General features: G+C 42.8%; 2 protein-coding genes across 18 annotated transcripts in view; one reads left to right on the plus strand and one right to left on the minus strand.

Annotated features, from left to right (window-relative positions):
- RNF212B (ring finger protein 212B) overlaps positions 1 to 26911 on the plus strand; it is a 64874-nt gene that overhangs the window by 34762 nt on the left and 3201 nt on the right. For 5 of the 16 annotated variants that reach the window (XM_070241216.1, XM_070241214.1, XM_023622340.2 and 2 more), the window contains 11 exons: positions 2766 to 2881; positions 3529 to 3589; positions 4285 to 4313; positions 5445 to 5491; positions 5712 to 5754; positions 6187 to 6247; positions 6672 to 6720; positions 10998 to 11037; positions 11332 to 11411; positions 12088 to 12149; positions 13660 to 14279. In XM_070241216.1, the coding sequence (XP_070097317.1) occupies positions 2766 to 2881; positions 3529 to 3589; positions 4285 to 4313; positions 5445 to 5491; positions 5712 to 5754; positions 6187 to 6247; positions 6672 to 6720; positions 10998 to 11037; positions 11332 to 11411; positions 12088 to 12149; positions 13660 to 13725 (654 nt within the window). In that variant the 3' untranslated portion in view covers positions 13726 to 14279. Of the gene's footprint in view, positions 1 to 2762; positions 2882 to 3528; positions 3590 to 4284; positions 4314 to 5444; positions 5492 to 5711; positions 5755 to 6186; positions 6248 to 6671; positions 6721 to 10997; positions 11038 to 11331; positions 11412 to 12087; positions 12150 to 13659; positions 14280 to 23186; positions 23522 to 26911 lie in introns of those variants that run through there. The other 11 variants (XM_070241204.1, XM_070241195.1, XM_023622335.2 and 8 more) reach the window with 4 other exon arrangements.
- HOMEZ (homeobox and leucine zipper encoding) lies at positions 14791 to 26863 on the minus strand. 2 transcript variants are annotated; one of them, XM_005603224.4, is made up of 2 exons: positions 26765 to 26863; positions 14791 to 17559 (listed from the first exon to the last, which is right to left on the minus strand). In XM_005603224.4, exons 1-2 carry the CDS (start codon positions 26808 to 26810, stop codon positions 15959 to 15961), a joined length of 1647 nt encoding a protein of 548 aa, XP_005603281.1. In that variant the 5' UTR covers positions 26811 to 26863; the 3' UTR covers positions 14791 to 15958. The 2 variants fall into 2 exon arrangements, with proteins under 2 accessions (XP_005603281.1, XP_001493848.3); XM_001493798.7 differs by lacking the exon at positions 26765 to 26863 and adding an exon at positions 22642 to 22998.

The raw sequence follows: 26911 nt of genomic DNA on the forward strand, positions 1-26911 counted from the left end.
TGGTAGCCGTTGATGAACTTTACATAGATCTGTTAATTCTGTAGGAGTTACAAAATGCTCATATTTTAGTTCTGTCATTCCTTTCTCATTTATTTTAGCTGGACTACTTCTGTAAAGAGAAATTTCTTTTCTCAACTATATGATTATCTTGAGATATAATTCAAACATACTAAGACCTTTAGATATTATGGAACAAGGGAGTCAGTTTCACAAAAGATAGATAAGGCAAACTAATCAGTTTTGAGTGCCAAAGGGAGATAGTGAACTTTTAAAGTAAAAATGAACCTTTAAAGTAAATTTCTAAGACTTAGCAACTCCTTTACAAATGTTCAAAGCATTAAAATTGCATGGGAATATAAATCTTCAACTGAAAAAACTCTGACATTTAAAAATAAGAATTAGGAAAGCCATTCATTAGTACAAAAGAAACAATCCATCAAGCTAGTGTTCATTTCCAAAGTGTGTATTACTTTTATAAACAAAACCCTTTTTAAAAAATAAAGCAGTAAAATGCACACCCCACGCTGAACCTAAATATCTTAAGTCTTGTCCTAATAAACTACTGAGCTCCCCCTTTGCTTCCATTACGGTGCCTCTCTCAGGATCTTTCAGTGGTTTCTCCATTGCTTTCTCCAGCCTCTTGCCGTTAACTAGACTAATTCAGAACTGGAGTTTTAAAATATTCTCTTCAGTAAATAAAATAAAAATTATGTTCCATGTTTCAATTCCAAAATGACTGAGAATCTAGAGCATGAAGATCATAATACCTTTACCTGGTCCTAGTATAGGAAAGGAATGTAGGAAAGGAATCTAGGTCTATAAGCAGCTATTTTCATACATTGTTCCAATAAAATAAATAACACTTGGTGTTATCCGGAAAGTGTTTAGTGATAGCAACAGAACTACTTTTATTATTATCTGCTCTGTGTGATTATATTAACAAAATAATCCCAATTTTTTAAAAAAGAGCAAAATTTGTCCTTCTTTAGAAAAAGAAAGAAGCCCACCTTTTTATAAGGTTGAAGGATATAAATGAGAGAGAATAATGAGTTTTTGAGATTTGTTACTAAGTTAGGATTTAAAATCTTCTTTGGTGGATGTATTTGAAATAGGCTAAATGTTGGTACTCTAGCATTGGACAAAACCACTTGTTCCTCTCCTCCAACACTTTGTGCCGGTGGTTATTTTTTGGGTTGGTTTTTCTTCTTCTTGGGATGGTCAGGTCTGAGATTTGGGTTTGAGTTTTTTGGAGTGAGTAGGCAAAGTAGGCCTGTTTAGGCAAAAGGCCTTCCAGTACTCCAGTCTGGCGCCCTGGAGTTCCACAGTGGGGTCTGTTCCGTGCATATGTGACCCTTGGTGGTTTCAAAGGGAGAACTACTCTAGGGCGGGATTTGGGTTTTCTTGGCTCTAGCCTGATACTAACTTAATTTTACCACAGACTGATCCCAAGAGTAGGTTAGGATGTTTGGGATACTGTTTCTTGGCTATATATTATATCTATCTATAATATCTATCGCTCCCCAATCACCGCACCATTTTAGGTAACTCTCAGGATTCTGAGTGATTTTTTTTTTCTGTTTCTGCACTGTTCAAATTTCCTAAAATGAACATGTTTTGTTTTTATTGAAAATAACTTTTAAAAAAAATAAAATAGACTACAATGAATTCTTATCCATCTAGAACTAGTTTAGTTTACATTTGAGAAGAAAGGGAAGAGTTCAGAGATTGTATAAACTGTTAAGTACAATTCTGTAGTAAGGTGGAAAAAACAACTTGCAAATTAGATGAGAATGAAAAGTTTATGACAAAAGTACCAAGATCTAGGGAAGGACCTTAGACAAAAGGTTTATAGTCTGAATAGGGAGGAAGCAGATGAGACATAAATACTGCTGTGTATTCAAAAATAGAGCCTGACAAAGCCAAAACACTTTCTAAATATTAACTTTTGATCTGACTCAGTGATCCCATGATAGGCACATCTGTCTATCAAATGGTAAAGTAAAGCAAAAGATAAAATTATTTGTCTGTGCCCAGAAATAAAATTCAGGAATCTGTGCCTTTTTGCCCTTTATCATAGCAGCATAAACAGCTTACAGCTGTCTCTGTGTGAGTATGTTAGGGAAAGTAAATTGGTTACAGGGTTGTTTAGTAGCTAGCAATGTGGAAGCTGAGTCTAAACTAATAGTAGACAAGTCAGATCAGAACCAATTCTAAGCTTGAAAAAGTGTTTTGGGTGTTACTCTTTTTGCTCAACATGAAAGATTATGTATATATATTTTTTAAAGATTTTATTTTTTTCCTTTTTCTCCCCAAAGCCCCCCAGTACACAGTTGTATATTCTTCATTGTGGGTCCTTCTAGTTGTGGCATGTGGGACGCCGCCTCAGCGTGGTTTGATGAGCAGTGCCATGTCTGCACCCAGGATTCGAACCAACGAAACACTGGGCCGCCTGCAGCGGAGCGCACGAACTTAACCACTTGGCCATGGGGCCAGCCCCGAAAGATTATATTTTTAAAGGCCCATTCTACTATGTCAAAACATTCTCATTAAGAAGTTAGGAAGCCATTGTCCTGGAAATGAAAAGTTTTGGCTTTCCCCTGTGTTGAATCCTCTAGTTTTGGGGAGTTGAAAATTAGGCCAGATGCTCCAGAAGAAGATGATCAGTAATAAAGTATGACTTGATGGATTTCCCTTTGTTGCCAGAAGTAAGGCGAAATGAGCTGGGGGGGGGGGGTGTATGTCAAAGACCTGTTTTTCCCCAGCAGGTGTGGAGTTTCCAGAAGAAACAAACAGATCTCCTTATTGCCTTTTATAAGCATAGAATTACAAAGTTAGAAGCAGCCGTGCAGGAGGCACAGCAAACTGTGACCAGCCAGGACAAGTAAGTGACAAATCAAATCACCAGAGAGCTTTTTTCCTTTCAGAGAAGCTGTAGCCCTTATTTCCTTATGATACAAAGCCTGAAAATTGCTGCATATGTGTTTATGTTTGTTTTGGGCAAATCAGGTAATAGAGTTTTTGGTCCCCTCAATCTCCATTTTATTTTTCTCTTTCTTTCCTCAAAGGGGCCCTCCTCACTTTATAGCTTTCCTCTTTGCCTTCCCCCCTATCAAAAACTGCTTCTTCACTCAAGAAATTGGACATAGCCTTCTCACAGTGATAAAGATTTGAGAGAGCATTTAAAATGTTACCTCTGGGAGGGTGTGCTTTGGAAATCTTAACCTAAAAGGTGGGATTCTTGATGGAAATTTTCAGACATCAGCAGGCCAGGGGTGTAGATGGAGTGGAAATGGAATTCTATGTAGACACCTCTGAAACCATATCACCTGACTCCTTATTTCGTCCACCTGATGCTTCTCACCATGAAAATCCTGCCGTTGTCCCCCTGAATCACTAGATCTCTGACAGAAATACTTTGTATAGAGCAGGCATCTCTCCGTATGCGTTAACTAGATGTTTATAATAATAAAAATAAGGTTTTTTATCCCACTGACCTGCTGGAACTGATTGTTTCCATCTTTTGCCTAGAGAGCTGTCAGTCTTAAGGAAGGAGAATGGAGAACTGAAGAAATACCTAGCCATCTTAAAGGTGAATAAAGTAGATTTCCCTTACTATTTCTCTCCTACTTTTCCCATCTATCTAGCTGACTGTATAGGATAGTGTTGCCTAACTTTTTCGCATCATGGCACGTATAACTGATAATGTCTGTACAACAAGCACACTGCAGTAAATGGACCAGGCCACAGACGACCTTGGGGGCTGAAGGGTTAATATTTAGCACCCTGGTAACCCATTCTCGAACATCAGTGAGTCACAACTCACCATTTGGGAGGCTCTCTTATAGAAGAAACATCTTTTGTAACTTAAAATGTCTCTTCAAGAATCTCAGGACCCTTCCTCTCCTCAAACTCTATTTCCTAGACGTTTCTCTCTTCCTAGGAATCTTCTTTGTGTTCATATAATGTTCCTATTGATCTTACTGTTGTAACTATTCTAGCACATTGCAATCCTGTCATTTTTCTTTCTTTCCGATAGACTCTCCATATTTCCCCACATGTATCAGTCTACAGAATTCCCAATGTGTTTTTGTGAGGAGGAACTAAAATTTTAATCCCCCAAAGCTAATAGTTTCCTAAGGAAATACTGTCGCTGTTTTTCCTCCTACTAGGAATCTTAGCAACCCCAATGAGAGGACATTGCAGCTTAGTTATCTCGCAAGTAAGATCCACTGATTAGGACCCTTGAGCTGCAGCTTCCTTCACTCCCATTTTTTTCACCTACAGGAATCTCCAAGTTGGTACCAAGGAAGCAGGTCAGTTTTATCAGGCCCCATACTAGCCCTCTTTGACAGTTTCTGTTCTTTCTTGACTCTTGGCTGTAACTCCTGAGTGGGCTCTGAGGTGGAGAAAGTGGTTGATGAATTTATCTTTCACTTCTCCAAGAAAGAGTTACTCACTGAAAAGTGCTGAAGTAAAAATCTTGAATGTAATGCTCACTCTTGACCGTCCCCTTATGAAATCCTACTCCTACTTCAAAATTTGACTCACATGTCATTTCCTCTGTCAAGACTTCACACTATAATTAGTGTTCAGGTGGTGAACATGATGTAATGTATACAGAATTTGAAATATGAAATCCGAAAAAAATAAAAATAAAAAAAAAGACTTCATTAGACAGAGTTAGATGTTCTATTATTCATTTATTCAATAAATATTCATTAAGTGCCTACTGTTTATCAGGTACTATGTTAGGTTCTGGGTGTGCATCACCAGTTATTCTAATTGGTAATGTCTGTACCCTATGAATTGTTAAATATTTTTAATATCAGCCCTGTATTGATGGATTAAAAAGACATGGCCTCTGCACTCAAAGAAGTTACAGTCTAGTGTCATTTGACACTTCGGTACTTCTGATATACCTATTATAACACCTAAACATTGCTTTATTTTTCTTATTTGTCTCTCCCACTAGCCTGTGAGCCTCTCAAAAATAGGACCCATATTCCAGTTATCTTTGTAATCTCAGGATCTAGGATGTACAAGCACTAAATAAATGCTTGTTGGATAGATGGATGAGGGGATGGAGGGAGTGAGGGAATGGTGGATGTGTGAATGGATGGACAGATGGATAGACAGATGTAAAGTTGAGACTACTTGGTAATGCACTGAGGGAAGGAAGAAAGGAGGACTTGGAAACTTCTCCTATTGCAAGGAATAGAGAAGTGGAGAAGGTTTCACTTAGGGAGCTGGAGAACCAAGGAGTCTCATGTGGAATCTTTCCCTCCATATTTTGGGGTGACACCTATACTACATGATAGTAAGCAATTTGTGCTCAGAGAGGAAACTATTGTTTCTAAAAACAATGATCTGATTTATCCTCTAAGGTGGCACTTAACTTCTGCTTATAAATATTAGAACTGCCTCTTTTCTTTTTTCCCTTGCAGATCAACTACACCCCGACCAGTGGGTATTACTTCCCCGTCACAGTCAGGTAAAGAACATTTTTTGCCCAAATATCTGTGTGAGATGAATAAATATCCTTTCCCATATGGAAAATGGTTTCCTCTCAGAGACTATAATGTGATTTTCCTACTCTTATGTATGATATGAAAAGATCATATAATCAGATACCCACTTGCAACAGATTGGCTTGGCAAGGCAGACCACACCATTGGTGGTCACTTTCCATTCTGCACTCTCTTCTTTTTCAGTTACTCCACGACCCAGTTCTCAGCATAGCAGCCAAGTGGTCAGGTGAGTTGAGAGCCTACACAGCAACATTAAAACTGTTGGCAAAAGTTGGAAGATGAAAGGGGCCAGCCTGGTGGTGCAGTTGTTAAGTTCGCATGTTCTGCTTTGGTGGCCCGGGGTTCACTGGTTTGGATCCTGGGTGCGGACCTAGGCACTGCTTGTCAAGCCATGCTGTGGTAGACGTCCCACATATAAAGTAGAGGAAGATGAGCATGGATGTTAGCTCAGGGCCAGTCTTCCTCAGCAAAAAGAGGAGGATTGGTGGCAGATGTTAGCTCAGGGCTGATCTTCCTCAAAAAAAAAAAAAGCTAGAAGGTGAAAGAAATCTTGGTGTGGCTGAGATAGGGACTGAGGAGACTTTAGATCTATGTAGGTCTATGTAAAAGTTTAACATCAGGTTGGTTTGTTTGTTTCCTTTTGTCTCACCTTATACAGCCGGTCCTCCTCAGTGGAGTCTATCCCTTACAGAGTGGCTGGCTTTGGTAGCTTGGGACAAGTAAGTCATATTTACCTTCTCTTTCCAGATTGAGATTTCCAATGCTAAATGAAAGCATTTTAAACTTTTTAAAACATTTTTAAAACTTACATTATTTAAACTTACAAGAATATTAAACTTACATTGGTTTTGGCATAAATTATCTGATGCCTTTCTTGGACTCTCTTTTCTGTTGGCAGTGCAGACCTGATGTTAGAAGCTGACACTGAGGATGAATAGGGGTGAAAATGGTGAAAGTGTTCAAGGACTAAATTAACAGTGTCCCTCATGTTTATTTTGGAAGTAATAAAGTGTGGATCCTTCTTGGATCACTCTGGGAGAACACAGTATGCTTCAATGTGTAGATATAGAGAAATAATAAGGAATATGTAAGCCAGAAAATCAGTATATATTTACTAATTGATGTTTATTATTTGTCCATCAGGGAGCCAGAGGCCTGCAGGGAAGGAGCACTCCCAGAGACTCTTTTACTGGTGAGAGGGGCAAAACGGTGTCAGAGGGGCTGGCCCAGTAATGGTTAACTGTGGCATGCTCCACTTCAAGGGCCTATGTTCGTTCACAGGTTTGGATCCTGGGCTTACACCACTCATCAGTCATGGTGTGGTGGTGACCCACATACAAAATAGAGGAAGATTGGCGAAGATGTTAGCGCAGGGCAAACGTTCCCCAGCAAAAAAAACCAAAAAAAAAGTCAAGAACCAACATATTCTGTGCAGATATGAGATTTCTGCTTTTCTGTACGTAATATACACATCACTTGATGGGGATATGTCCTGAGAAATGCGTTATTAGGTGATTTCATCGTTATGTGAACATCATAAAATGGAATGGCCTACCACACACCTAGGCTATATGGTACTAATCTTATGAGAGCACCATCCTATATGCAGTCAGTTGTTGACCAAAACGTTATTATGTGTTGCATGACTGTTATGCCATTTTACTTTGTTTGTTACCACACAGTGATTCCAGGTATCCAGACATATGTTACTACTTTTCAAATAATGATATTTCTGTTCTCAAACTGATAAGGGGAAAATAAAAAGTCGAGCAATAGAAAGTCACTGAAAGCCTCTGGTCAGGAGAGGGAGGATAACTTTTGAGTAAAATAATTGACTTGGATTTTTTAAATTGCCACAAGGTGGCAGTAGAAGTTAGGCTTAAAAGGAAGCTTAACTAGATGCTGTAATTATGTTAGCCTGAAGGGTATATGTGGCTTCTTCACTGTGTATTAAACATAAAAATATTCCAGAAAAGAAATATTTTGGTTCCACCCACTTAAGTTCTTGTTTCTTTCTTCTTATGAGACTGATGCGCTGCCTACTGCACTGAGAAGGCCGTCTTGTTTCTTTTCAGAACTGTTACTGTTTTCTAGAACATTTGTCATTCCACAGAGAAGACTTACCAGAGAGGATTTTTCTTTCTTTCACAGGAGGCATTCTTTTTAATTTTTTTATTGAGGTCACATTGGTTTATACTATTATATAAATTTCAAGTTTGGGGGCCAGCCTGGTGGCATAGTGGTTAAGTTCGCTCACTCTGCTTTGGTGGCCAGGAGTTTATGGGTTTGGATCCTGGGCGCAGACCTACACATGGCTCATCAAGCCATGCTGTGGCGGCATCCCACATACAAAATAGAGGAAGACTGGCACAGATGTTAGCTCAGGGCCAATCTTCCTCACCTCCCCCCCCAAAAAAAATTCAAGTGTACATTATATTTCAACTTCTGTATAAACTACTTCGTGTTCACTACCAAAAGTCTAGCTGCTGTTTGTCACCATACAAATGTGCCCCTTTACGCTTTTCACCCTCCCGCCCTTCACTTCTGGTAACCACCAATCTGTTCTCTGTATCTCTGTGTGTGTTTGTTGTTGTATCTTCCACATATGAGTGAAAATGTAATGGTATTTGGCTTTCTCCATCTGACTTATTTCGCTTAGCATAATACCCTCGAGGTCCATCTGTGTTGTTGCAAATGGCAAGATTTCATCTTTTTTATGACTGAGTAGTAGTCCATTATATATATATACCACATTTTCTTTATCTATTCATCTGGGGATGAGCACTTAGATTGTTTCCAAGTCTTGGCTATTGTAAATAATGCTGCAATAAACATAGGGGTGCATATATCTCTTCAAATTTATGTTTTTGTTTTCTTTGGATAAATACCCAGAAGTAGAATAGCTGTATCATATGGTATTTCTGTTTTTAATTTTTTGAGGAATCTCCATACTGTTTTCCACAGTGGCTGTACCAGTTTGCATTCCCACCAGCAGTATATGAAGGTTCCCTTTTCTCCATATCCTCTCCAACATTTGTTATTTCTTTTCTTTTCTTTTTTTTTTTTGAGGAAGATTAGCCCTAAGCTAACTGCTGCCAATCCTCCTCTTTTTGCTGAGGAAGCCTGGCCCTGAGCTAACATCCATGCCCATCTTCCTCTACTTTATATGTGGGATGCCTACCACAGCATGGCTAGCCAAGTGGTTCCATGTCCGCACCCAAGATCCAAACCGGCAAACCCCAGGCCGCCAAAGCAGAACATGCGCACTTAACCGCTGTGCCACCAGGCCGGCCATATTTGGTTCTTTTTAATATAATTTTCTTTATTAGTATTCTCTATTTGTTGAGACTCCATTTTCGTGCTTTCCTTTAGTGCTTTAGACATGGTTTCCTTTAGTTTTCAGAACATACTTAAAACAGCTGACTTAGAGTCTTTATCTAGAAAGTCCAATGTCTGGGTGTCCTCAAAGACAGTTTCTATTGATTGCTTTTTTCCTTTATCAATCATACTTCCTTGTTTCTTTGCATGCCTTGTAATTTTTTGTTGAAAACTGAACATTTAAAATAATATAATGTGGCAACTCTAGGAATCAGATTCTTCCCCTTCCCCAGGGTTTGTTGTTGTTGCTGTTTGTTGTTGTTTGACTTTTTTTTAAAAGTTTTTTTGTCTGGATAGTAGGTAAGTTGGGTTTTTTTTTGAGGAAGATTAACCCCAAGCTAACATCTGCTGCCAATCCTCCTCTTTTTGCTGAGGAAGACTGGCCCTGAGCTAACGTCCGTGCCCATCTTCCTCCACTTTATATGTGGGACGCCTACCACAGCATGGCTTGACAAGCGGTGCATAGGTCCACACCCAGGATCCAAACCAGCCAACCCTGGGTGGCCGAAGCAGAATGTGTGAACTTAACCACTATGCCACCAGGCCGGCCCTTGTTGTTTGACTTTTTTAAACTAATTTTTTTTTTTTAAAGATTTGCACCTGGGCTAACAACTGTTGCCAATCTTTTTTTTTTTCTGCTTTTATCTCCCCAAACCGCCTGCCCCTCCCCCCCCGCCCCCCGTAAACAGTTGTATGTCTTAGTTGCAAGTCCTTCCAGCTGTGGGATGTGGGATGCCACCTCAACGTGGCCTGATGAGCGGTGCCATGTCCGCGCGCCCAGGATCCGAACCCTGGGCTGCTGCAGCGGAGCACGCAAACTTAACCACTCGGCCACAGAGCCAGCCCCTAAACTAATTTTGTAAAATCCATATTCTTTGTCATGTGTGGCCACTGAAGTCTCTGTTCAGTTAGCTTAGTGGTCAGCTAGTGATTGGACAAAGATTTCCTTAAACATCTGGAGCCAGTGAGTCTCTCAGTCTTTGCTCAGGGACTGTGTGTGTGTGAGGCTGCACTTTCAGCAGTCATCCAGGCAGTTGACAGCTGTGTCTTAGCCTTCACTTCTTGCTTGTATGTTCTCAAGGCAAGCACCAGATGAGAGCTTAGGGCCTTTTCAGTTTTTTCCTGAGTGTGCACACAGTCCTGTGCATACACTTGCCCTAGATTTCCAAAAATGTGTGTTGCTTTCCAAAGTCCCCATGGACAACTCATTCCCCAGCTTTTCCTTTTATACTTTTTGGTTAGTCTGTTGTTTGCCCTATTGATATTCACCTCCTCAGGCATCCTAAACAGGTGTCTCTAATTGTTTGCCACCAACACTTCTGGGGAAAAGGCATTTCACACTTGGTGAACTCTAAGCTCCAAGTCCTGGTAAGTTTGGGCTCCAAGTCAGGTCAAACAGAGGCAGCCTTGCAAGTGGAGTCTCCAGTGAACCACTCGACAGGTCAGTGATGACAGTTCTCTGGGAATGCGGCTTTGAAAGAGCTCCAACCCTGTTCCATCCCCTGTAGTGACTGCCAGGTTGCTTTTCAAGGCTGCCATGGAGCTGAAGGAGAAATGGGAATAGGGCAAGTTAAAATGCCACAAAGCTCACTGTTCTTACCCACATTCAGCTATTTTTCTGGAATAAACATTCCTCAGATTGCTGCAAGCTCTTTGTTAATTTCCAGAGTTCTGAAAAAGTTGATTCTGACAATTTTGGTAGTTTCCTCATTCCTTTTAGAGAGAGAATTTTTGGAGGTCCTTACTCCACCATTTTTGCTGATGTCACTCCTAGCCAATTTAATAACCCTTTGCCTTTAGTCATGCTTTCTGGTAATCTCCATCTTAGAGGCAAAACCAAGGCACGGATACATTAGGGCACGTCAAGGCTGGGATGGATCCTGGCCCCCAAACTCATGAAAGGGAGAGGAAAGCTCCTGTATGAGACACTGCTAGGTGATTTGTGAGCTTTTCACTTGCCATTAGCCCCTAAACCTAACATATATTACTGAAAACCTTTGATCCCCAGTTCCTTTGCCCTGACCTCCAGTATACCTGAATCTCTTCTCTAGTTCATGGATTATCTCACAAACTCATTTTTATGTTTTCCAGAAACCCCTTCACCAGCTTCCACTCACAGCCTATCTTACAGGTGAGTACCTCTGTGCTTCCTTTCACTTGGGATCTGTTCACACTCACACTCAGCCAGCAGCCCTGGGGTTACTGCTCCACTGGCCTGTACCACTGAGGTTTATAATCTACCTTGTAAACAAAAGAGAAGGTTGAATAGGACTGTCTAATATATATCCGAACTACTTAATTTTATTCTCTGCTGCAAGCAGGGGATTTATTCTTTTCTGGACTAGATGTATAGGCTCTTCCTTTACATATGCTTTTCACCTTTACCCTTCCTTTTCTCTGCTGATGCTTTTATTTCCCTTCTTAGACCTTCATCTGCCTCCTCTGGACAAGGGATCTTTTCTTTCAGACCATCCCTAAATGGAGTCCTCACCCCCAACAGTTCAGGTAAGTTACATAACATTCCCAAAGGAGTGGAACTTAAACTATTGACATACATATTAAAATGAAGATTTTCAGGGTGAAAAGAAGTTGGGATTTGCGCTCCCTACCCCCAAGAGCATCGTTTCCAGTGTGATTCTTCAAGAGTTATCCCATTTCCTTCACAGTGAAGGGGGCTTTGGATTTTGCCTAAATAGCACTCATCGTGTCACTGGTCTAGTCATGCTATTTAGCCAGAAGGTCACCTGAAGAATTAAAAATTAAACTGCCTTTTTTTTTCTTTTGAGATTCCTATGTTTGAACATTGCTGGGAGCTCAGTTCTGAATGAGAATGATAAAACCAGTACCCTTTTTTCTCTCCATCTTGTTAAAAAAGTGCCTCTGTTACCAGTCTTCCTGGTAAGGGGCTGTCATCTTCCATAGCTCACCAAAATCTTTATATTACCTCTACATCTTTCTACTCATAGTTAAACTCAAATCTCAGACCTCTCTGTCAGCATCCTATCCTCAGAGGAAAAGAATGAACTTTATAACCCACCTCTTAAATTATTTAGCTAACTGTCTTTTCCCTTTGGAGTAGCATACTGCAGATTGAGAACTACTCATTTACCCCCATCCATAAGTAACCCTGCCAAAGAACTGCCCAAGGAAGTTATCTTTCACCATCCACTCTATCCTTCAGGTCAGAGGGAGAGGAGAACCACACCAGAGAGCCTTCCTGGTTTCCAGCTACCAGTCCTGCAGGTGAGCCCTGGCTAGTCTAAGTTGTCTGTGCATGAAAAGCTCCCAGGTTGGGCCTGTGCACTAAATGCCTCCTGTTAAGGTTAGAATGTAACCAATGGAGAATGACATAGGTTTCAAGAATGGTAACCGTATGCTCACAGTTTTCCAGAATGGTCTCAGTTCCAAAGATTCTGTCCTGTCAGATTAGCTTCCTGGTTTGGGGTTTAAAAATTAGGTCACACAGTAGTGAAAGGCTTTAAACTGAGAGGTCTTGGCCATCGTGAACTAAGTTTGTGGACACAACTGACATTCCCAGAAGTTCCACAAAGTAAGTATTTTCACTGGAATATATCTTTAGGGTAGAGGTACTGCTTGAACTAGGAAAAACCATGTTTGCTTCTCCAGAGATAGCTAGAATAATATTTTGTAAATTTATGGGACTATGATTCTGATGCAGGCAACAAGAGGAAAAGGGCATGGGAGTGAGGAGAGAGGTTTCTAAGAAGCTCTATTAAATGAAATGTCCGGTCTTGCCTTTTAAGTTAACTTTTGTGGCTTGGGTTTTGAGAATCTTCAGGCCCTTTTCCATGCCAAGCTCTTGGTGACCCCAGGGACATACTAAAGTACCCAAATATTTTGCTTTCATATTCCAAAATGCCCTTTATTTTCATCAGCAAGAAATTAGGGTCTAAGTCCTAAGAGGCAACACTAGGGAAATAAATCCTCCTCTCAGATCCTCACTGATGGAGGGATTAACCTACAGAGGAGAAAAGACTTATGAGACATATAAACCATCTACAAACACGTGGCCCCTAATTGGATCTTGATTGAAACAAACTATAGAAACCATTTATAAGAAAGTTGAGGAAAATTGAATACCTAGTGGACACTTGATACTAAGGAACTGTTAATAGTTTTTTTGTAGGCATGATGCTATTGTGGTTATTTTTTTTTAAATAGTCTATCTTTTGGAGATACTAAAATACTAATGGATAGGAAGCTAAATAGTTGTCTGGGTGTTGCTTTAGTATAGTCTAGTGGACAGGGGCAGTGAGAGAGTAGAAAGAAAAATTGGCTGAGTTATTTGTTGAAGTTGGGTGATGGGGACATGTGAGTTCATTATAATACTCTGCTTTTGTATTTTTCAAAATTACCATAATTAAGTTTAAAAAAAGAGTTATTAAAGAAAGTGCCACCTTCCCAGAGGCATCAGAATGCTGTCTCTCTGGTAATCATCTCTGGGCATGGTAGTCATACATTCCAGGTCTTCCAAAGTAGTGTTTCAAATATTCTGCCACCTTATCACCATAAAACACTGAAATGTTCCCGAGTTTCATAAGTAGCAACAAAGCCTTTGTCATGCCAGGCCTACTAAATCTGTTTGGAAACGTTACCATGCAATGGAGAAAACTATGGGGAAGCAACAGCAGTGGTTTACTGTCCCAATAAACTTCACATAATGGCTGGACAGGGCCTTACTTACCCTTTTTGTTGTAAATACCCATATCTGCCTTCCTGTCCTCTGCTGCAGACTCTCTACCAACAGAGGCAGATGGCATTAGCCAGGGGGAGAGAAGCATGGACCACTTCCAGATAGACCGTCTTCAAGGTCTGATCTATATATACTGCTGAACGACAGATTGTAGCATCCAATACCCATTAGGCATGATGGCCTTGGAAAATGTACCCCTGCCTTGTTTCTTGGTTTCACTCTGTACCTTATCTTTCTCGATCTTTACCATATACACCCTGTATTACCTCCTAGGAAAGTAGTCAGGTCTTATATAAGGCTTGTGCTTCAGGAGGATGTTTCTATCTCTCTTGCAAGACATACGTAGCTCCTTCATTTCCTATAACTTGAAACAAAGGTTGTAAAAACAATTCTTGGCATCACTGGGTATGGGGGTAATATACTCATTACCTGTGTTTTATTTCTGGCTTTCATTTTTGGATATGTATTCTCCCATTGCCAATGTTAACAAGCAACAACTCTGTTCCTTGTCCTAATTTATTATACTTTTTCTGTTTGCCTGTTGTTTCCTCTGCCTAGTTACTATTAAATGTGTTGATTTTCCTTTCTGATAACGGTTGCAGACAGACTTTAAGCTCACTAAAGTACATACATAATAAAATAAAGAGGATGCCCTTTCATTGGTATTGGAACTCTGTTGGTATTACAAGCTGTAGAATGGTGGAATGGGCAAAGAACACTACCACTGAGATCAAACACTTACTCTTCTTTGGGTACTAAGAAGTAGAAATGAGGAATTAAATGAGTGGGCCACTGGCAGGCAGGCCTTAATAAAAAAATATTGGAAAAATGTAAAGACAGCCAACATCTGCCAGAAATAAATTAGGTCTTGGGAATGACCCTGAAGCTGAACTAGGATCCCACTAGAAACTGGGATCCCCATTCTGAACTGTGAATTTATTTTTAAAGGCATTGCTGGACACCTCCTCTTCTGAGTAAGAGCCCGTGCTGTAGCAGGTGCAGGAAAGAATCTGCCTAGTGATACTGCTCTACTGCCCTTTAAAGCTTTTGTTCTTTTAATATACCTCAATATATCCTGCTGCTTCAAAAGATAAATAAATAAAGAGTATACTAAATCAGAATGTTAATGGATTTGGCTCCATTAGGCTCTAAACCATAGAAGTGGCAAAGTGGAAGAGAGAGAAACAATTTTATTTTTGGCCTTTTTATTATTCTAGCAATTTGGGCCTTCCACTCTTATTTCTAGATGGTTAATCCATTGATATCTTTATATCTGACCCCAACTGATGAAAACCATTCTAAAACATCAATAATTAGTTTAGTTAAAGACCATGGTCCCTTTGTCCCCAAGACAGATCCTATAAAGAAAGGGAAGAGTCTCTTTTTCTGGACAAAAATTGAACCAACACCAAAAAGATGAAAAATCAGTGTCTGTCAAGCTAGGCAGGAGGGAGTGTCAGGTTTGTAAAACCAAACCTGGAACCCACCTGCACTGTCTTCTGAACAGTCGAAATCATTCCCTCTCCTCTATTCTCTCTGTAACCTAATCTACTTTTTTAAAGGACATCTCCCCTAATTCCCACCTTCAATAAATATCCAGTCTAAATTACTCTCCACCAAATCATTAAACTTTTTCACAAGCTCCGTGGGGGAAGATTTACCCTGAGACAAATAGTGAACAGAATGGGGATTTTGGAAAGAGTTAAAAAGGTAAAAGGCAAAGTGACCCCAGTATCAGAAAATATTCTGCTACCTGTGTGACTCAATAATGAAGCAGGTGAAAGATACACAGTCAAGTTGGGATGAGGAAGAGGAAGTATTTGTGATGAGACGGGACATACTGAGATTCTTTGCTGCATTATGCGTGGACTTGTGCTCAGAGAGAAAAGGGGTACAAGGTAGCCTTGTATTCCAGGGAAAATGCTTGGACTAGGGGAGGCACTGGAATCATCAATTGAATCAAAATTCTTTACTCCTCCTTTCCAGTCCTCCTATGGACGTGGGGCCAAAGTCTGGCCTCTCTGTAGTACACTAAGGGAAAAGAACAGCAGATAGGAGGAGAGCAAGAGGCTTTACCCAGCCCATAGTTTGGACCAGATCCTTAGCGCTCTCTTCACTGAGGCTAGAGGCCTGGATTTCCAATCCCCACCTCACTTTGTGCCCTATGGTCATCCTCCCTGGTCCACCCTCACTACATCCCCCTGGCCCCAACCTCAAGAACAGAAAGCTTTTCAGTTCTTTGCCACAAGGTAATTAAAAAAATGTGGTTTCTTTGTTTAAACAGTGACTAAATTGGTTCATCTTTTAGTAACAGACCTCCCCTCCCTCAGCCCCCCACTCAGTCCTGTATGATCACGTCATCATCATCGTCGTCGTCTTCCTCCTCCTCCTCCTCTTCTTCATCCTCATCTTCTGGCAGTTCTTCCTCCTCCTCTTCCTCCTCTTCATCTAGACAAACCACCACCTCAGCTGGCTCAGGTAATCGAGAGTCAAACCAATCCAGTACCTGCTGGGTGCTGAGCCTTGACGCCTGACTCAGTTGAGGGATGTCTCTTTCCCGTAGCTGTTGGTGGGCTGCCCAGTACCTCTCCAAGGGTCGTATATCCGGTGGGGGTGGGGGAGTTGGCAGAGGTGGTGTCTCAGCCCATTCATTCAAGGAGCGAGTTGAAGGCGGTGGTGTGGGAATTGCTGGGTCCTGGAAACTAGGGGCACCAGGGACTGCGTTGTCCCGAAACCATTTTAGTTGCCCATGCTTCAAGGCATAGCGTGTGTCACCAAACCACTGAATGATCTCTGGCCGAGGTAAACCAGTGATCTGTTCTAATTTATAGTAATCCTCCCGCCGTGCCCATTGGCATTGTAAAAAAAACGACTTGAGGATAGCCAGCTGTTCTTTGGTTTTGCGCTTGGTCTTTCGCTGGCGTTGCATATCTGGGGAAGGGTACTCTGCAGGGCCAACCCTACCTGGTACTGAGTTATGCCTTAGCCCCTGAGGCCAGGCTGGCTCCAGATGTGGGGGTAGTGCCTGTTCATTGGGTGACCGTGGTTGTGGGGTACAGCCCAGTGGCTGGAGGGGTTTAGAGGTGGCGGTAGCTCCATTAGCCAGTACCTGGAAAGAGGAAGAAGAGGTAGAGGAAGAAGAAGGAGTCATATTAGATGCTGACTCCTGCTTACAACTACTGGCAAGTAATGAGATTGGTGGGGGCTTATCCCGAGCACGTGGCTGGTGGACGGTTGTGGAGTGGTTCCAGGAAGCAGTACCTAGGCCATGTGACTGGTCAAGACCCCTGCCCGCCTGCTCCTTAGAGAGGCCACTACTTTGAAGATCCTGCCAAAAATTTGATTGGTGGGGGAATGCCCCACTGCCAGGTGCCATCAGGGGCTCCTTTGCTTTCTGGTGACTCAGTGGCTGTGAGGACTCCTCAGGCTCTACCTTTAATCCTTTCATCTGGGTGGGCTCGCTAAGATTCAGGGGCACTATTGCAAGACCAACTTGTTCTGGAGGTGGCACTGGAGAAGGAGGCACCTCCTCTGGGGGCCGCCCTGCATGATGAGTAAAAGAGAGAAGGGATTTGAAATGGAGTTGGTCCCGATGGTAGACCACTCGGGCTCGAGTCTCTTCTATTTCTTCAGATGACCAGCTAATGCCACAGCGGAGGCGCTGGGCCATGAACCAAGTCTTGACTTTCTCCATCTGCAGCCCATAGCGTAGACAGAGAAGGGCAATATCTGCTAGACTGGGATAGGGAAAGTTGCTGAAGGTTTGTAGCAAGTGTTCATTGCCATCCAGCTCACTGGTCTGGGCTGCTTGGGTCCACACAAGCTGGAGTTCCTCGGAGATTGGAGGGAGGCAGATGAGCCCCGCGGGGGAGCTATTAAGACTGCTGGCCTCTTTATTAGGAGGCATGGTGTTTTCTGATTTGTGCCCTTCAGAGATAGCTGTAATAAGAAGAGAAACAGCTCAATCACTGGGGCTCATCTTTGGCCCATTGCTTAATTTCTACCAAACAAAATGTTGGACTCCAAAACAATTAACTTCCTATGTGTACTGTGCTGGATTGCATTTAAAGTGCTTTAACAGTTTCCTATTTTCATAACCTTATGAAGTCATCAGAGCCTCTATAATTCCCATTGTATGTATGAGAAAACCAAAGTCCACAGAAGTTAAATTATCCCAAGTCACATGACTAGTGAGTACTGTCACCAAGACAAAATCTGTCTTTAGAGGGTAAGGAGGAAAACTCATCCTTACATAGCCTTTATCTTTCCAATTCAAACTCACTTCACCCTCTAGGTTCATGGAACAAGAGTTACAAAATGAAGACTCAACCACAAAAACAAGACGAGTGGTAATCTCAGAACTGTTCCAAACTTTTTTAGCTCCTAACAATTTATGATTATCTCTAGAATGTGGTGAAAGGTCGGGAATATACTGGATGAATATCTAGAAGGTAGGACAGCACCGTTCCTCTGCCCAGCCCCCAACCACCTTTTCTTTCCCTTCTTAGTGGTGGAGTGTTGGGGGAGGGGAAAGATAGTACCTTTAAGCCCTAAGCCCAGACCTGATAGTTTTATTTTTAATTTCAGTAGGAGAGGTCAGATAGCTGGGATCAATGGGGCTTACTCTCCACTGGGTTTAGGTCTGGTGAGAGTAAAGAGAGGGGACTGTTTCCCCCCCAAGTCATGCTTGGAACAATGGTTACCCCTCCCCCTAGCCTTTGTCTCTTCCAACTGCTCAGTCTCTCTCCAGGGAGCCTAGAGAGCTCCCTCAGACTTTAGCAGCCCCCTCCACACAGGGCGGAAGGCCTGCAGCTCTTATCTCTCAGTCCAGCTTTCTTCTCGTGACCAGGTAGGCAGGCTCATAATAAATTGTAGCCAGGTCCCACAGGCTACCCAGCAGCACCAGCTCCCAGGGTTATGGGTGCGGAGACTGCAGGGATAGCCCCCACTGTGCTTCATTCCTGAAACACCTGCTCCACTTATTTCCCAGAACAGTTCTGTTGACTGAATTTTAACTCGGCTCTATGTGTGGGCGTTAGAGACTCTTTAACACATCTGTCACCCTTTACTCCTAGAGGAATCCCATCTGAGTTTATAAATATTACTTCTGACAAATTTTTAAGGACAGGACAGGATTCCTATGTAAATGCTACATGATGAATTGAGAAAACTCTCAAGTCCAGAGAGTTAGAGATAGAGCAGTGTAATATCGGGGATTTTATATGATGATGAGAAAGATCTGGAAGCATTTTAATGTGTGTCACCATTCCCTTTTAACAAGTCAATTTAACAAACTGAAGGCCATGCAGAGATCCTAAAAGCAACACAGCTTGAAGAGAACCTTAAAGGGTAAATCGAGATAGTATGGCAAAGTGGGTAGAAATGATTCTTGAGTAAGGCCAGCCTGCAGTTTGAATCCCAGTGCTGGACTTACCAGCTATGTGATCCTGGGCAAAAGTTACTGGACTTATATGAGCCTTGGTTTCTTCATGTGTAAAAAATGGAGACAGTGCTAAGTGTATGTAAAGTTATATTTTACCCAACACCTACTATGTGCTAGGGGTCATCTGTAGGAGGTCCTGTTAGAGGGGGAGGTCTGGGGTGAGGCAGATTTAATGAACTGCAGCTCCACCATTTCCTACAGTGCTGCTGCCCTTGGGCAAGTTATTTACCCTTTCTAAGCCTTGTTTCCCATTGAAAAACAGGAGGTCAGAACAGCACCTACTTTGCAAGCTTATGACTAAATGAAAAAGTGCACCTGACGTTATGCCTAGAACAAAGTAAAGGCTCAATACATAGAAGCTTTTCTCATTACTTGAGCCTCATGGGGTGATTCTGATATAAGGTAATGCTCCTCCTAGACAACGGGGGAAATGAGCCAAAGACTGAAATCCTCTAAAATCACTGTTTTCAATCTGTTTTTGTAGAGTCTTAATTCTATGATTTTACATTTTTGGACTTGGATATAATTCCAGAATGGATTTTTCTGCTTTAAAAATGAAAGTCACTGCTTTAGGAGAATTGAATCCATAATTTGGATATAAAGTCTTTCTGACTGCCAGGTGGACTGCAACGTGGTAGCTCTACCTTTCACCCTCCAGGTTCATTTTGGACACAGCTGAGTAGCCTGTGAGGACTTGCTTGCACAGCCATTTAGAAATTGTGGCCCACCAGGAACACCACCAAATCTAAGCTGGAGAATATTTTATGATTGCAATACTTGACACTTAGTTAACCTTATTTGTGTCCTGTTCTTAAGAACACAATAGCACTTTAGATAAGAAGAAAATGTAGCATAAGGAATACAGCAGTCCAGTGTGAGGATGAAGACTGCCAGACAGGAACATAAGGCAGGCACAGCAAGAAGCCTACAAAGAGGCATTTTTGCTTTCATTCATGTGGTTTATGATTCCTGATTCTCATGGCATCAGCTTGGTATTTCACTGTAACGTGCAGTAATGCAAATATCATATTTGGTGTACTATATACATCCACAGTTTTCCAATTAGTCAAAACACAGGTTGTGGAAGACTTCTTGATACAGAATGGTGTATCAAATCAGGCTTAAATCAAAGCACAGCTGTATAGCTGGTATCTCCCTGTTAGAATCTGGCTTTGAAGTAGGAAGACACTACAACCAGAGAGTGACTCAGGAGAACTCTAACAAGTAGGATAGACCCTACAGTAATCAAAACCACAGTGAAGACACTACAGTGTCTTGTGTTCTTGTGCCTCCATTTGGTGAGGGTAGAAAAAGGACTTCTATTGGCAGAGGTGGTGGCAGTGGAGATGGGAATATCAATTCTGAGTAATTACTAAACTTGTATCCTTAAATATGCCAGATATGTCCTACTGCTACTTAAAGTCACTAATTAAAAATATAGAGCCAGGATAACACCCTTCTTTCCCTTTGAGCTTTCTATACCCCTGGGCAGATGGGAGAAAAGAATGGGCTGCCTTAAACTTATCTGGGTGTTCACACAATCCTAGAAAAAGCGGTGTTCAGAACTTAAGGCTTGAGCCTAGGCTTATGACGAAAGCAGGAGAAAGTTCAAGTGGGACACTAGATATGATCCTGTTAAATTCCCTAAATCTTTATTCAGAGAACTGAAGAATGCCTGAAATGTGTGTTGTTGATACAGTTTTAAGGACCTTAAAGGATGTTTAGTGATTTTCAACGTATGTGCTTCTTAACTTTTTGGATTATGAACTTCTTTGAGAATGGATAAAAGGACCTTAGAAAGTTATGCCTACCCCCTTCCCCCCACCAAAATAGACATTCACACTTACACATTATATGTATAATCTCAGGGGGTCACTGGCTGCCCAGAAGCCCAGGTTAAGAACTTCTGCTTTATGTCCTCAAAACTCAATAAAGGCAATGGTGGTAATTGCTTAAAGAGGAACAAAAAGCTTAATGTGAATGAATGGAAAGAGAGGATGGAAGACAAGAATCTGAATAACTCTGGAAGGGACTGGGTATTGGTGATGCTAGTTGGCAAGAGTGGAAGGGAGGGGTGTTCAATTAGGCCAGGAGCCTGGCTTAACTGACCCACTGGATTACATGACCAATACCCATAGTGCACTGGACACTAGAGCTGGGGAAGCTACTCCCTAGTATGCCAAAATCATCTGCTTCCTTCAGCTGCCCTGTGTGGTTGGGCCAGTTGTGTGTGATTCCAAACCTGGTTATGCCCGTTGTTTTTCTATATTTATAAATAACTAATTAAACAGCACATAAACCTATGAAAAATCAGTGCATTAAAAACTGTTCCTATGAAAACAAAGTCAAATGCTTTGGAAAGACATAATACAAAGGAGTGCACATTATAAAAATTGTTGAGAGTAGGTAAGACAACTGTAAAAGATTTTTTTAAGGGGACTTAATCTGAAAAGTATTCTGCATTCAGATTGCTTTAAAAGTGTTTACATTCTCATTCCACTTTAAAGAAACCAAACCTGGAAATCACAGATGATGAGAGGCAGTGGCTCCTGTCTCAGACTGCACGTTAGAATTACCTGGGAAACTTAAACCAGGCACCCTCCTACTCTTTCTGACTTAATTAGTCTGGACTGGGGCCCAGGCTTCAGTAGTTTTAAAAAGTTCTCAGGGTGCAGCCAGATTTGAGATTTGCTTGTGTAATTTATACTAGAAAGACAATTGGGAACTCCAGTCAGCCGACTTACACAAAGAAAACGCCTGGACTACCCCAAAAGATTGGTGAAATGAACGTATTTTTAATGACAATGCTTAAGATATTTATTTGCATCATTTAAAAAATTCCCAACTTCAACTGGCTGTTTTGGTTTTTTCAATTACTGCCATCTACCTGTCCTAATCATACAATATAAAAGGGCTTCAAATGTATGGTGAGGAGGTTCATATGATAAAAGACCTGATCTGGGCCCACATTACCAAACAGGTCTCAGCTTGAGTCTTCTTTCAGTTTAGAAGTCTCAGATTAGGACGCAACACCGGGAACCTCTGGGGACTCGGGTTCTCACTTTCCTGGTTGGTTTTCTGAGTATGGCTGGGGAGGGGGTCAGAAGGGGCAGTTTCTCCTAAACCTTTCATTCCCAAAGGCCACTGCTCCCCAGAAGTAAGGCCAGGTTTCTGTACGTGTGCTGAGGTCGCCGGGAGGTAGTCGTGGAGGGGAGGAGGGGAGGCCTGGGAAGGAAACGTTTTTCCTAGCCTCCATTTCACAGGCAGTCTAGAAGGCTCCAAACTGGGTCAGAGAACAAAAAGTTGCTGCACTTGGGGCGATGAGCCCCAGGGAGCAGGCGAATCTCAATCCTCCCCTCGCCAAGGGCGTCCCACCCAGCCTTCCCCTCCTCCCTACACACCCACTCACCCTCCCCCAGTTACAACAGGGAACCGAAAAGTCCAGAGGAGAAAGGAGAGAGAACCGGGCGACTTCGAACCTAGAGTTCTCCTCCCCCCAGCGCGGGGACGGGGCTCCGGAGGTCGGAGATCGTACGGGGGCTGGGAGGGGGAAGTCGAAGGGGCTGGGGATCACTCACCGCGGTCCGGCCCGGGCGGCGGCTCCCAGCCTCGCACCATGGGCCGCGGGGGGAAAGGGGGAGAAAGGGCAGGGGGGCCTCCGGGGTAGGAGTGGGCTTCCCGCCCGGTGCGGCCTGCTCCGAGCCCACCCGCGATGAGGGCCGGGACCGGGACTGCCCACCCCCCCCCCCCCCGCCACCGAGAGCGCGCCGGCTAGCCCAGCCCTGCTCCAGCGAATTGGAGGCGGGGCGGATGGGTGGGGCGGGCTCTGGGGGCGGTGCCACGGTGGCCCGAGTTCCGATTGGTGGGCGCAGGCAGGAGGGTACGGGCGGAACGCACTGGGCCGGCCATTGGCTGCGTGGGTCTCGGCTGAAGTCGACTATTGGCTGCATGGGCCTCAGCCCGGGTGGCTATTGGCTGCGTGGAGATGTCCCCCGGGGCCAGGGTGCCGCGAAGGGTACCTCCCCCAATCCTCGACCTATCCGCGCCGGAGCTTCCCAGTACCCTGGGCCATGTTCCTCCCGGAATTCCCCAAGGAATTCACAGCAGTTTGCTGAACTTTCAGATCGCGTACAACTACTCCCCATGTTTCCTCTTGAAGGAAGACTTTTTGAGCATCCCCTTGCCAGCCTTACACTCGAGCCGCGCCTTCCCAGCCGAGGGCCCAACCGCTGTCAGCAGCGTCACTGTAAACGAAGCGCCTAGAGCAACCAGGAACTTGTTCGAGATGGATCAAATGTCTTGCCACCCGGAAAGACGAGGATGCTAGCAGCCCGGCGCCTTTGGCCCCTTCCCGGGTCCAGCTTGCATCGGACAGGTGTTCTCAAAAACGAAGCGCTGGAGGGATCACCTCCTTGCAAACCACCCCTCTCTGCCCTAATAAAGAAGACCTGGAGCTCTGCCTCATATTTCGGGACCTTGGTTTTCACTGTCAAGGAAGGGATGACAATAAAATATACTTTTCACCAAAGCAGTATTCCACACACTCCGAAGTTCTAGGCCAAAAGTTTGCATATTTGGGATTCTCACTCTTCTGACTAAAACTTGGGAACAATACTTTCTGAAGTGACTCTTCTGTTCTCATGCTGGTCTTTGAAAAAGTCTCTTCTTACTTATTTAGGTCACTTAATAGCTTATATAGTAGTTACAATAATTTATAAAGCAATTTCAGACTTTGCCCTATATTTTGCAGACCTCACCTCTCCCCATATACCCACCAAAAGCCAGCCGCCATAACTGCTACTTCTGATTCTTCATCGCTCTGCTTTAAGGTCTAGAGCTCTTTCAGGGTTGCCAGACATCAGAAATATTATCTCTACTTCAGCAATGAGCCCTATTTTCTGTTGCTGGTCTTGTGTTTGCCCCTGCCTCCCCCCTCTCCCTTATTACATTCAGTAACAATCTCAACTCCTAAAAGTCAGCCCCACGTCCTTCAAACTAGTATCCAGCAAAAGCATCATAGGCGTAAACAACAGAAAGACATATACTCAGTTTTAAATTCAGGAAGTTTTGATCCCTCAGAGTTTAAGCCAGGGCTGATAGTATATACAGACCTTTTCCTGAATCGTGACTATTACAATGCCCCAATGATTTGTATGTAATGAAGGAAGGGAAAAGTGAAACATTTTAGGCAGCGGCAGCCCTCAGTTTTCAGTGGAGAGGTCATTCTCTCATAATCCAAACAATTCATGAAACTGGATTAACTCGGAAGAACTCATGGTGGTTTGGTTGGGAAGCCAGGCAGGCACTGTCTGTGGGATTTAGCGCCTGCCCCTGGAGGGTTCAGTTAGGCATTCTGGCATCACTGACCGTGGCCTTAGAATATGAAAGGTGGAGTAGGGAGCAGAATCAAAGACAAATTTAGGAGAGGGAAAATCCCTCTCCTAAAAGGAAAAAAGGAGAAGAAATTCCTTTGCCCCAGTTCTGGAGTGCAGGCTGAAGCCTCCCTCTGTTACGTGAGTTTTACCCTAAGCTTTAGAAGATGGAGTGGAATGGGGCGGGGGAGTGGAAGACAAGAAGAGATCCAGGCTAACAATATCAGAGAGGGGAGGATCCCACCTTTAGCAAGACAATAACACTCCCAGCTCTCCCAGAGACTAGTGCTGAATAATGGGGACTCATTATGTTATCTCAACATGGAGATGTTAATCCCCCATCTTTGATGAAAATTCTCTCTCCCTTTGCATGGCTCAGATAGTAGCAGGACTGACCAGAGGCCCATTGACCCTATAGCTAAGCAAGCTGAAGTTTCAGGGTCCTCCCTTGCACAGACCTCTTCCAAAGCACTGGAGGAGCCCCAGCAAGTGTTAATGTAGTCAGTTTTTGTAAAATTTGAAAAAAATATTTGAACTGCAATTGGTTAAGGTTGATGTCTCTTTCCTTTCTGACTTTCCCTCCATCACACTTCCCCTTTTGTCAGGTGGTGGTGGAGAGGCCATGGGCATTTTAGGATTGGCTAAGGAAGCTGAGTTGGGGATACATTAAGTTTGGGTTTAGTACGTATACATCTCTGGTTTGCAGCTTCTGTGAATAGTTAAATAGTAGGTATAGTGTTATGGGCTGAACTGAGTTCCCCTAAATTCATGTTAAAGTCGGAACTCCCAATACATCAGAATGTAACTGTATTTGACGATAGGGTCTGTAAAAAGCCAATTAAGTTAAAATGAGGTCTTTAGGGTAAATCCTAATCCAATATGACTGTTGTCCTTATAAGAGGAAATTTGGACACAGACATGAACAGAGGAAAGACCATGTGAAGACATAGGGTGAAGATGGCTGTAAGCCAAGGAGAGAGGACCCTCAGAATGAAATCAACCATGCTGACACCTTATCTCAGACTTCTAGCCTCTAGAACTGTGAGGATTTCTGTTGTTTAAGCCACGCAGTCTGTAGCATTTTGTTAATGCAGCCCTAGCAAACGAATGCATAAAGCTTCCAGGAATGATCCTAATGTCAGCAATTCAGAGCATATGACATTAGTCACTGCAAATTTGAAATGCTCCAAAATCTTACACTACATATACCAAAGAAATGTGATAGTTTTGTCCCCAAGTTTGACAAAAATCCTTAAAAATTATGACATTATCGCTTACAAAGTGTGAAGGCAAAACTTTTCTAAATTATCAAGAATTTTTAAAAAATGATCATGTAGAGGACTGAAATACCTTTCTCCACTCTTTATAGAAAACATATATAGTAATCACATGAAAAGGTTATCTAAGAGCATGCAGCTAAAAGCAAAATTGTAGGAAAAAATATATAGGTTTGCCAGGTAGATAACTTTTTAAAATTTTTCTTGACTTTGTGGTATTTGTCAGCTTTTTAAAAATTGTAATTTGTTTATATCTTCTCATTCTAAAATATATTCACTTTTTTCCTTAAAGATTGGCACCTGAGGGGCCAGCCTGGTGGCACAGGGGTTAAGTTTGTGTGCTCTGCTTTGGCGGCCCAGGGTTCGCCAGTTGGGATCCCGGGTGTGGACATGGCACCACTTGGCACGCCATGCTGTGGTAGGCGTCCCACATAACATCTAACAGGCTAACATCTGTTGCCAATCTTTTTTTTTTCCTTCTTCTCCCCAAAGCCCCCCAGTACATCGTTGTATATTCTAGTTGTAGGTCCTTCTGGTTGTGCTATGTGGCGTGCTGCCTCAGTATTGCTTGATGAGCGGTGCTAGGTCCACACCCAGGATCTGAACCCATGAAACCCCGGGCCACCGAAGTGGAGCAAGAACTTAATCACTTGGCTACGGGGCTGGTCCCTAAAATCTATTAACTTTTGTACATAACATACTTACTTTTCTCAAAAAAGGCTCCAAAAGTTGTATGCTTCAGGTGCCCAAAAACTTTGATCTACCCCGGGACTACCCAAATGGATCTGGTGAATTTCTGCCTCACTTGGGGAAACCCTGCTCCAGTGTTCTGTGCCCTGTGTGCCTTTAGCCAATTCTAATACCAGAGCTGAGGGCTGACCAATCAGAACTGCAAGGATTGAGGATCTGAGATAGCAAAAGCTGCAGTGAAGGAGTTTGTGGAAGAAGGATTTCAGACAAACCTATAGCCAAACTAAGATGTGACAAGTCTGGAAAGACAGTAGGGCCCTAGAGGTACCCTAGGCAATCAGCCATGGCGAGAATCCCCTTACCTCTCCTTGGGTGTCTGCTCCTCATGCTGACTCTACCCTTCAGCATATCTCGTTTCACTTACCACCTGTACTAAAGAGTGGGTGCTCTGCAGTGACATCACAATTTGGCCATTATGATGTAATAAGGAGGCATCTGATTTTTCTCGG

The sequence above is a fragment of the Equus caballus genome, chromosome 1, assembly GCF_041296265.1.
Source record: "Equus caballus isolate H_3958 breed thoroughbred chromosome 1, TB-T2T, whole genome shotgun sequence".
NCBI lineage: Eukaryota > Metazoa > Chordata > Mammalia > Perissodactyla > Equidae > Equus > Equus caballus.

Excerpts from the sequence above, each read along its gene's own strand:
- HOMEZ (XM_005603224.4), bottom strand. The coding sequence starts at position 26,810 with ATGCTGAAGGGTAGAGTCAGCATGAGGAGCAGACACCCAAGGAGAG. Across the intron at positions 17,560-26,764 it reads GAGCAGACACCCAAGGAGAG|CTATCTCTGAAGGGCACAAA; the intron begins GTAAGGGGATTC and ends TTCTTATTACAG.